The following is an 11,140-nucleotide window of genomic DNA, read 5'->3' on the forward strand; positions in this document are numbered from 1 at the left end:
ATTATATTATATGTTAAATATATTTGCAAATAATATGAATTATATTAATTAAACATACATGTAAATATAATATTTTTTGCACACATTATGACTTTCATTTTGGATGCAATACATTTTTTGACAGCACTGGTTTTCAGACATTGAGCTTTTAACATTTTTGTGACGTCATCATCTTATCCCTTTTCTCCGTTCCCAGTAAAATCATCCCCCTCGAAGAAGAGTCGAAGTGGCTGTTCGAGCGTTGTGAGACGGCTTCCGATGGGAAGCACTGCTTCTGCTCCCGGCGGACAGACAGTCAATGATGCCAGACTGGTGTACCGTACTCATCTTAACCAGGCCGAAACAGAAGGAGAGAGTTGTGAGTAATTCAGTCAAAACTATCTACATCATCCCTGGTTTTGAGTTTTCTTCATTCTTTAAACAGCTGGAATACTGCAATAAATCATCCTGACCAAAAAAAAATTTAACAGCAGACGTAACCGTAAAACATGTATTTGATGAGTTAATCAAGATTCATTGTTTCAAATATTCTTGTGTATGACTTTGATCTGTGATTCAGGTGTACTGTGAAGGGTTTTTAGAGCGTTTTTTGAGCGTAATTCAAACAATAGCTCCCTGTGTGATGGCTGTTCTCAGGCATGCAGTCGGGCAGACCGGACCTGCTCCCGCAAACCCATCCTTTGGCTGGAAGCTCCAGCGAGTTTGACTCGACACATCTGGCCTCCTCCTCACCTGGCAGCACAGGAAAGCCATCATCATCACCTCCTCAAAGGTACCTCCACACTTCCTCTTCATCGTGTTTCAGTCAGTCACTTTTCTCTGTTTCTGTGCAGTTTATTGCATTCTTTTTTGCCTGTTATGGCTTCGTCTTCTCGTGTATAATTACGGCGGCTCGTTAACAGGTCAGTAGGGGTGGAGGTGCACAAATCTGCAGTCATTGAGCCGGACAACAGCGCCCCTCACAGGTAAAACTGAGCAGCTCTAGAGTCTTCCATCTTTATAAAAAAAAAAACATGACCCTTTTAGACTTGATTTACACTAGCTTCTATAATATTTTTCTTATATGTTTTTGGTTAGTACAATTACCAAAAAAGAAACAGTTATTTATAAGAAAAACAAACTTCAAATTCAAACTAAATTTGAAATGCAATGCAGGGAATTTACCATTAACCATTCAACAGGTTTTTACTGTAGCTCTTTTAGTTTTTTTACCATTAAAATCATGTTCATTTTTTACAGTGTATCATTTAGCAAGGATGCATTAAGTTAATCAGAACTGACTGTAACTCTGTTAAAAAAGAATTATTCAAATAAATGCTACTGTAACTTTCTATTCGTTAATGATATCACGTTGATAAATAAGCACCAAATCAGCATATTATAATGATTTCTTGAAAGATCATGTGACACTAAAAACTGGATTGATGATTAAAATTCAGCTTTGCATCGCAGGGATACATTCAATTGTAAAATATATTCAAATGTGAAACATTGGTTTTTGATAGCAATAATATTTCACGTTTGTTAAGGCATGTATATAATGGCACAATGTGAATATGTGTGTGAAGTAAATGCATGTTGTTTCTTCATCTCTCTTCCTCAGCACTGGAGCCGAATGCTTAGATGAGCAGTTGAGCAACGAAGACGCTCTTTCCCTCAAGGACATCATCCCAGAAACTGACATTTGTTTTGTAAGTTTTACATGCATACCTAAAATATCTTCATTCTGATCCCAAAGTGTTGTTTTATTCAATCCCAAATGCTTTCTCTCTTTTTTTTTTTTTCCAGTAAGACCAGAGCGACAACTGAAGACACAAGAGCAGAGCGTTTAAACAAAAGATGGACACAGAACCACGCAAGAGATGATGGGCGCTTTTGAGCGTTGATATGATGGGAATTTTTCTCTCGGTGGAGAGCTTCGGAAAGAACTCCAGGTCCTCAGCACAATGAAATATGTTTTAAAAGTGAGTGAGCGACAGAGAGAATAAGGGCAGGCCACCGAGCCAGGAGTTTTAGTGGCCTTTTCTCTTTCTCTTGCACAGGAAATGCTGCTAAAACCGATTTTGACGACAAAATGATTAGAAAGGGATGTTAGTATCTCGGCCACACTCTTTTACTGCCTTTGTTCGCTCTTAAACGTTTCAAACAGAGCAAGCGGGATGCACAGACTCTTTAGTTTTCTCTTCCTAGCTCGTGATAGGAACATTTGGCACCACTTTATAGTATCGTTGGAGGCTATGTTGCATCTTTATTAGCGTAGATCTTTATTTATATAGGCCTTTAAATCTTTTCAATTCTCTCTGGACTGGTGGGACTCGGACTAGTGGCTGCTAGCGCTCCAGTACACTTATCTCAAAAGGCGTTACGCTGCGACACGGAGCGCGTGTCCGAGATAAGCGGGCAACTTCTGTTTCTCAGTGGCTTCTGTATATACATATATGAAGGTTAATTTTGTTTTTGGAGCAAATCTGACGAGAGCGTCTCATCGGTGAGCTCTCCAGCTCTTTCTGTGTTTGAGACAGCATGCGCCAAAAGAGCAACAAAAATACAGGGGGAAAAAAATGACCAAAAAACGATTCCCACTTTGTAAAAAAGTAAACGTATTTGAATGTTACAGATAAAATAGCTTTGCATATTCAAAATATCAGGCTTAGCGTTTCATGGTTAGTTGCTTTACGATTGCCTTCTTTTGAGGTAGGGTTAGTTTTTGCTCTAATTNNNTTTTTTTTTTTTTTTTTTTTTTTGCTTTTTCTCTTCACTTGCCTGTACTCTTCCATACTGGACCAATCAACTGTCAAGGTTGAGAAATGGACCGGCTTGCTTGCATGCCATGTTCTCTCTTTTCAATGCACATATTGCTGCCATGCCAAGGGCCCCCTAATATTCTGTGTTTGTGTAAATAGTTCTGTAAATATTCATTCTGTGTTCCCGTACGTTTGAAGACGCTACTCATGCGCTCTTCTGGCACAGCAGCTGTTGTCTTTTAACTAACATATTAACAAGTAGTCTGACCGAACGATTGATGTTTCATGACGTCTTCCAATCATCTGCCTTAATGCAGCTATTGACAGCAACGCGTTGGTATAAAAAAAAAAAAAAACACTCATTTCTGCTGGATACAGAAATTACATGGCCTCCAAACACTTGGACCAACACCGAGATGCTTATGAAAACTCATTTCAGATCTACCTGTTACAGATTATGCATGTTTTGCTTTTGTTCTTTTTACTGGCCCTTTCATGCAAACCTAAGCGTTTTCTAGCGTTACACGATTTAAATTTAAGGGATGTAAACCGAATTTATATTCCGTTGATGGATGCGAAACCTTAAGGCCGTTCACTGCTAATGCCCAACTGACAGGATGTTAAATCCTTCACAACCACGAAAATGCTCCGTAATACATTTGTACTCTTAGACTCACCCGAAGATTAAATATCTAAGTGAAGAAGAAAAACTGAAATAGACACTAATAGGCTTTACCGGGGGCACATGTGAACACTTTAGTTTATAGAGGAGCTGGAAAGAAAGCCCGAAGAAAAGCTCTCAGTGGAGCTGCCTTTCTTTTTATCGCTTCCATTTGGCTCATAACAGAGGAAATGGGTTTTAATGGATCTATGGTTTGACAGGTGTTACTTACAGTTTGTCTTTGGCTGTAACTCAAACAACGCTTCGTGAAGTATTTAGATGAAGGGCTGACTGTGGTCTTGAACAGTATTGCGCTGTCCCGAATAAACCGCATCGCGCTGGTTCGGGACCGAAGTGATCTTTTTGCTGAGGATTTGCTTTTGCAGACCTGAAGAAAATGCAGATAGAATATGCAAAGCACGTACGTCGGCAGTCTTTCACAAGATTGTATTGAAGAACTTTTCTCTACGGCTTCACAGTGGATGCAGTATTTATGCATATTTTTGACGTTTTTAAATGTTTGTTAAAAATCGAAATGGTAAAAATGTGCACCCGTGGACAGAAGTTACGGGGTTTGGGTTAGTGGGTATGAAGTTCGTAATTTTTTTTGCATTGCTCTTTTGTTTTGAAGCATTTCAGCGACTTTTTCCAAGTCTTTGTCAGATGTTACACATTCAATCATGTTACAGAACATTTTGATAATGCACCTTAATGCTGCACAAAACTAAAGTTTAATCTAGAAAACTATTATCTACCCCACAGCGATCTAATAGCAGTAACAACTAGAGCTAAACTAACACTTTGTAATTTGAAAGTCGATAGATTTGTATCAACGTCTTGGGCCTGTTTCACTAAACGAGTTTACCACATAAGCTTGGCTTATTACATATAGTCTGACTTATTTTGAACCAGATCAACCGGCAATAAATCAGACTAACTTGAAATAAACCTGGCTTATTTGAAAAAAAAAAACAAACAAAAAAAACTTGTTTTATAAAAAAGGCCTTTGCTTTGGCACTGATTTTAAAATCAAATATATGCAATTTCACAGGTGTTTTCTTTTTTTGTGTCACACTGCAGGTTTTTGACACTATTTCTAAACTTTAACAATTTGTGATCATATGTGAATGTCGGAAATTGCCTATATTGACGTTTAACTCCATGCCCTGGTTAGCATTTGTACATTTTATAGTCGATTTTTAACCCCTCTCCGTTCGAAGTTACTGAGTCTTATAATGATGTTACTTTTATAAAATCTTGCACACAATGTTCATATTCATTTCACTTTTCAGTGTGGTGCTTTTAACTGCCTCTTTTTAATGGACCTCTTAGATTGAAGGTTCTACAATTCATAACTCAAAAACTGGTCTTTGATCAGCTCTCAGTGGCTTAATTTCACAGTTGACTTGTGGGGTAGTTTTCTGGAAGCTCCGAAGTCTAAGCACACGGTATGAAGTTTATATAGATTTTTTTTTTATTTACTCGTCACGATTGAGGCCTCACTCTCATTTCTCCTTCTCTGTGGGGGTTTATTATTTATTAATCTGTTTATTTTTAATTTAATTACATTTTTATTTAATTTTTTTTTTTTTTGAATGGTCACAATAACACAACAATCACTGCCTTTCTCTCACCAACACTCAGTGCTGATTCATTAATCTATTATTATGGGTTACAATAATTTTCCTCTCCTCTAATCCACATTTATACATTTTAATGTCTTGAATTTAACATCCCAAAAGTAAATTTTTTGGGACAGTGACAGAAAGTAAGATTGTGAATGCAATGTAAGCAGTCAAATAGGGACAGCTATTTTTCATATGCTTTGTCCAGTGTTTATATTAATACAGTGAAACAGATATTTGCACAACAGACACATCAGTCGTGCTCAGTGCACACCGGATTAAATGCTGGCAACTTAGACACTAAATCGACAACCAACGTACTGCAATATGAACATTTCTGCCAATGTATTTCAGTGATTGTATTTATTAAGAAATGTCTTGTTTCGCTCCTTTTTTTTCTCCCTTGTGGACCTGTATGGATTTTGAATTCTCTATGTACCGTAGATGATTGTATGTATTATGTAATCTGACAGAAAGCAGTTTCTGTAATCTAAGTAGTATGTATTTTATTTCAGGTCGGAGGGAAGATGTTGACTATATATAAATCATTTTTGTATTTTATGTGTTAAGGGTATGTTCACGATAAATATTCCTATTCATTATAAATCTGTGAAAGCTCTTCCTCAGCTTTTCTACATGTGAATGTCTGGCGGTGTCAGAAACAATGACTGACAACCGTAAGTGCTTTGAGGTCTATATTTTTACCGGGCCTGTATAAAACCTGTATATAATATGTATATAAGCAAGTCACGGAAATGCCTTTTTCTTGTGCGGTGTTTGCAGCCTGTTTCTCCTACCATCTTTTAGTGATGTGGTGATGCTATTTTTTTTCACATTGTCTTTGATTTAAAAATAATAAAATATTTTCCAAACTTGTTTTTTTCCCCAATATTTGTGATTTTTCTTCCCCATTCAGAATTAAAGTAGGTTTACATACACTGCAAATACAAGTTAAAATGAAAACTTATATCTGTTATATAAGTTATTATCGAATAGAAAATTCGTTTTAAGCTAGATATAATAAACTACGTTTCCCATAATTCCTACTGGTCTACTTTAACCAATGATCGTTCACTTGCGTGCTTACGTCACGCAGAGCGACAGAAATTTTTCAAGATGGTGCTTGAAAGTACTATGGTTTGGTAAGAAAAAAATATTTTATATCCTTCAAACCTCAGATATAGTTTGATTAACGTGATTTGTTTGATTTACTGTTCAACTGTGCGGGAAACTGTATTTATTTGAAGTGAGACGAAGGTCGCATTGAGCAAAAGGGACAGTTGTGCAGTTTTCCTTAGTCATGATGGAACACTGATCCTGTAAAACTGCTTCTTTGTGTTGACATGTTATGAGAGAATACGTTAGAAAGCTTAAAGTTGCTATTATCAGGTTGTCTGAGTTAATCATTGTATGAAATCAGTGTGTTTAAATCATAAATGGGTTTGGTCCAATTCCTTTGCGTTAGGTTTTTGTATAAAAACTGTCAAGGCAAGATTTAAAATCATTGTCGTTTGTGTAGTAAAACGCTTTACTCGTGATGCCGTTCTCAACCCTTTTAAACCGTTAAACATTCAATTTAATCATTCAATTCACTTACGTGGCGAATTAGGCTTCTCGCCGTCACTTGCCGTTTCGTATTTGACAGTATTGTTAAATTAACATCACCGTGTATGTTTTTTAAAAATATTATTATTTCTAGTGTGGACAACAGTGAGTACATGCGCAATGGAGACTTCTTACCTACCAGACTTCAGGCCCAGCAGGATGCTGTCAACATCATCTGTCATTCTAAAACCAGAAGTAACCCAGAAAACAACGTGGGGCTCATCACTCTGGCCAAGTAGGATGAAGATTTAATTTGTTTGTTTATTAACGGGTGCAAATGTGACAGAATCTATAGACGATACGTACGTCCATCAACTGTGCGTGTGTTTTAGTAACTGTGAGGTCCTGACCACGCTGACCCCTGACACGGGCAGGATCCTGTCAAAGCTTCACGCTGTTCAGCCCAGAGGGGTCATCAGCTTCTGTACTGGCATCAGAGTAGCACATGTGAGTCGTTTGGGTCATAATTTGTATGTTTAGGTTTTTGCCGCTGTAACTTTTCATCCCTCTGTTATCTGGATATATTTAGTTATGACATGTGTTTATTTGAACGTATTGAACTTAAACCTCAGAAGGTTATGAAAATGTATTTTGACAGCTTTGTTTTTGGACTAATGAGGAACTGAAAATATTACAGTATATTTGCATATGGCATTTTACAGTTATATTTCAAAAGATAAAAAATGATACAATTTAAAATGAGTTTTTTAATTTATTGTCTTGCTCACATATTGTGCCCTTGCTGCATAAAAAGCATAAATTTCTTTCTTTTTTATAATCATACTTACCCCAAACGTTTGAATGGTAGTGTGCCATTATTTATTTTTTTCTTTAATTTTATGTAATTGATATTATTGTTTAATATTTAGTTATGCTTCCCCTTCTGTCTGCTCCTTCTCTTTCACAGCTGGCATTGAAACACAGACAGGGAAAGAACCATAAGATGAGGATTATTGCCTTTGTGGGAAGCCCTGTGGAGGACCAGGAGAAAGATGCAAGTTATTCTCGTCTCAATGAATCTTAGTGTAATAGTGTCTATATTTACAGAAGGTCATACAGTATGTTATCGCCTGCTCATCTGTGCCTCCATCCTGTCTCACTCAGTTGGTGAAGATGGCGAAACGTTTGAAGAAGGAAAAAGTCAGTGTTGACATCATTAACTTTGGAGAAGAGGTAAACACGCATTCTGAGTGAATGTCGTTGCTTCTCATCCGCCGTTATTTTACATTTCGTTTTCTCTCTGTTTCATTCTAGGAGGTCAACACGGAGAAGCTGACTGTGTTTGTGAACACCCTGAATGGAAAAGAGGGTGTGGGCTCTCACCTGGTAACGGTTCCTCCCGGCCCGAGCCTGGCAGATGCTCTTCTGTCCTCTCCGATCCTGGCTGGCGAGGGTGGCACCATCATGGGCCTTGGCGCCAGTGACTTTGAGTTTGGAGTGGATCCCAGCGCGGACCCCGAGCTCGCTCTGGTGAGCAGCACACAGGTTCTTTAGAACAAACGTCTCGGGGCTAGAGATTTTCCACATTAAATCTGTTTTTCCATGCGTGTCTGTTTCAGGCTCTGCGTGTGTCGATGGAGGAGCAGAGACAGAGGCAGGAGGAGGAGGCTCGCCGGGCAGCAGTGGCTTCAGCTGCAGAGGCTGGAGTCTCATCACCCACTGCAGATGGTGAGAGGTTACATGATTATTGAAGACTAGATGGGTTTTCTGGACACCTAGACTAGGGTCTCTTCTTAAAGGAATCCCCAAAAATAAAAAATGCCCCATATTTTACTCAACAAGCGATCCTAGATGTATATGACTTTCTTTTTTCAGACAAGCACAGTCAGAGTTTTTTAAAAAATGTATCCTGGTTCTTCCTGGCCAATGTTTTGATTTTCCATAAATTGTATATATTTATCGTAAAAGTAAACTATATGCCTCCTGGGGGTTAACACGCGTCTTTTAAAGCAGATTGAAAGGTTTTTGTAGCATTTGTATTTTTTTTTAAATTATAACTCAAATCACAGACTTTTGGTTTCTTGGCTGACCTCTGACTTTACGTATGACTTAAGCTGCATTTGTGACTATAGATGAATGAGGAGAGAGCAATATGAAATGCCGGGAACCAATGAATAGTTGAAAAAAATGAATAGGTTAGTTTTCAGATGCATATATATGGTTTATTGATCTTCAAAATAGTGGCCACTATCCACCATCATTACCAAGCCTGGATGAGCCAGGATGAATTAAAAAAAAAAAAACCCAGACTGTGTTAGTCTGAAAGAAGAAAGTCAAATACATCTAGGATGACTTGTGGTTGAGTAAATTATGGGCTAATTTATATTTTTTGATGAACTATTTCTTTAAAGCACAATTTCTATCTCATGTTCACCAAGACTGCCCATATTTGTTAAAAATACAGTACAACCAGTAATATTTACAAATATTCTACCCTTAATAAAAGGTTAAAACACCTACCCATACCACCTACCCTATCCCTAACCGAACCTATATCCTGCCTCAGTTGCAGCACATGTGTTTTGCTATACAGTATGACCACAGTAAGTACATTGTACTTATTTTTTGATGCAAGTACAGAGTAGTATTATAGTAGTTAAGGCCACGTAATATAGTATGAGCTTCATACCTGTGATGCAAAGCTGAATTTTCAGCATCATTACTGCAATCTTCAGTGTCACGTGATTTTTCAGAAATGTAATATGCTGATTTGCTCAATACACATTCTTTTTTTTTTTATTTAAATTTTTTTTATCATTGTTTCATGGCAATTCTGTGTGTTTAATATGACCTGATGTCTTCTGTGCTTCCATTAGAGTCTGAAAATGCTCTGCTGAAGATGTCCACGGCTCCTGCTCTGCCTGATTTCAGCCGCATGACGGAGGATGAGCAGATCGCATACGCCCTACAGATGTCCATGCAAGGAGGAGGTCTGTCCCTCTGCTCTTCATGAGTTCTTCTTCATTTTCTTCATTTGTTTTTTTTTTTCGCCCTTTTGACTTATTTCTTGTAATTGCGTAGAGTTTGGTGGTTCGGAGGCCATGGATGTGGACACGGGTGCAGCAGCAGACAGTGAAGCTCCTAAGGTGTGTTTCCCAGCTCTGTGCTTTTAGAGATGAAATCGGGAAAGTTAAGCCTGAACACAGTCATGTTGTGGGAATATTCAGGAACGGTTATATATTCTTCATACCCATTATTTGTAAGCTATTGAGAAACGTGATACAGCCAGCCAAAACCACATAAAACAGTAATAATTAGATTTGCATGCGCAGAAGGAAATACCAGTTTCAGGTAAGTTATGTTACCCTCTGTTTCTGTCTATCTGAAATGCTGTATGAGGTCTTTTCTGGTCTTGGAATACTATAATAGTTAAATTGACAAATTCTGTGTTTTGTAATTTCTCATCATCACAATTATGCACTGTTTGTGTGTTCTGTAGGAGGATGAGGAGGATTATGACGTTATGCAGGATCCAGAGTTTCTGCAGAGCGTGCTGGAGAACCTACCAGGTGTAGACCCCAACAACGAAGCCATTCGTAATGCCATGGGCTCTCTGGCATCCCAGAACAGAACTAAACCACCCGAGGGCAAGAAAGAAGATGAGAAGAAGTAGAGGTATAACAAGCGTCTGGATGGAGGACAAAGGCAAATAAAACCGGTGAAAGGTTTACAACTGGATGATGAATAGAGATGAACAGAATTCATATGTGATTTAAAACAGCAAGAATTAATGATTTAATGTTTTCCTAACAAACAGAAACAACAGAAAAGACTAACCGCAAACTCTGTTAACCAGAAAGAAAACTAAAAAAAAAAAAACTTCTTACCTGTAATTGAGAATGAGCATCTTCATTTGTTCCTTTTATGTAACATCTGATCTGTAATATTTGGTGAAGCAAAAAAAAAAGTCAGACAACGCTACTTCAGATAGTAGTGCTCACTTCAGTGTTTATTTGCTAGTTATTTCATGCCACCCAACTATAGTTTTCCATGTGGTTTTTGGATAACTTCTTGTAAAGGTTTCTTTGTCGATTTTGTATCACTATTTTCAGTTCCTTTTGTAATAAAGGGCTTTGTTATGGGAATCTGAAGTATAGCGTGTTATTACGTGGCTTTTGTTTGTGTGTTTTTACTGCATTTACCCCTATTTGATTTAAAAATGAGAAAATATTAAGGTACCTTTTGACTCATCATTGATTCATCATTGCTCAAAAACAGTCCAAAATGTTTAAACCTATACATATGTCTAATCGGTACGATATAAATATCACTATTAAAAGTTTTTAAACAAAATAGATTATTTTCATCTGCATAAAAATGAAGATAAATATATTTAACAAGACTTTTATTCTTTTTAATTTAACTAATAGATATTCTAATAAAAAGAGAATTGCTATGAAACGAACAAATTACTTTTCTACCTTCATGAAGGCTTAGATTTAAAAAAAGAGCTAAAAACTGAAAAATTGTGAGTGAAAATTGTGCTTAGATGTAGTATTTTTGAT

At 37.3% G+C, this 11,140-nt stretch overlaps 2 protein-coding genes across 2 annotated transcripts in view; both read left to right on the forward strand.

The window, feature by feature from the left end:
• Positions 1-2,711, forward strand: part of LOC122323335 — a 4,018-nt gene extending 1,307 nt beyond the window's left edge. The window contains exons 5-9 of the mRNA XM_043217079.1: positions 146-358; positions 637-772; positions 903-965; positions 1,604-1,691; positions 1,789-2,711. Of these exons, the coding sequence (XP_043073014.1) occupies positions 146-358; positions 637-772; positions 903-965; positions 1,604-1,691; positions 1,789-1,791 (503 nt within the window). The 3' untranslated portion in view covers positions 1,792-2,711. The remainder of the gene's footprint in view (positions 1-145; positions 359-636; positions 773-902; positions 966-1,603; positions 1,692-1,788) is intronic.
• A 3,382-nt stretch (positions 2,712-6,093) lies between these two features.
• On the forward strand, positions 6,094-10,720 carry LOC122323923 (26S proteasome non-ATPase regulatory subunit 4-like). The gene is made up of 10 exons (XM_043218045.1): positions 6,094-6,172; positions 6,730-6,870; positions 6,968-7,082; positions 7,543-7,629; positions 7,740-7,808; positions 7,890-8,105; positions 8,195-8,303; positions 9,452-9,565; positions 9,657-9,721; positions 10,075-10,720. Exons 1-10 carry the CDS (start codon positions 6,147-6,149, stop codon positions 10,246-10,248), a joined length of 1,116 nt encoding a protein of 371 aa, XP_043073980.1. The 5' UTR covers positions 6,094-6,146; the 3' UTR covers positions 10,249-10,720.
• Positions 10,721-11,140: the final 420 nt, after the last annotated feature.

The sequence above is a fragment of the Puntigrus tetrazona genome, chromosome 19 (genome assembly GCF_018831695.1).
Source record: "Puntigrus tetrazona isolate hp1 chromosome 19, ASM1883169v1, whole genome shotgun sequence".
NCBI lineage: Eukaryota > Metazoa > Chordata > Actinopteri > Cypriniformes > Cyprinidae > Puntigrus > Puntigrus tetrazona.

What these genes read in the sequence shown, in the direction of transcription:
- LOC122323923 (XM_043218045.1), top strand. Translation starts at nt 6,147, where the DNA reads ATGGTGCTTGAAAGTACTATGGTTTG. An exon ending in CGGACCCCGAGCTCGCTCTG is followed by an intron (nt 8,106 to 8,194) that starts GTGAGCAGCACA and finishes TGTCTGTTTCAG; the next exon opens with GCTCTGCGTGTGTCGATGGA. An exon ending in GATGTCCATGCAAGGAGGAG is followed by an intron (nt 9,566 to 9,656) that starts GTCTGTCCCTCT and finishes GTAATTGCGTAG; the next exon opens with AGTTTGGTGGTTCGGAGGCC.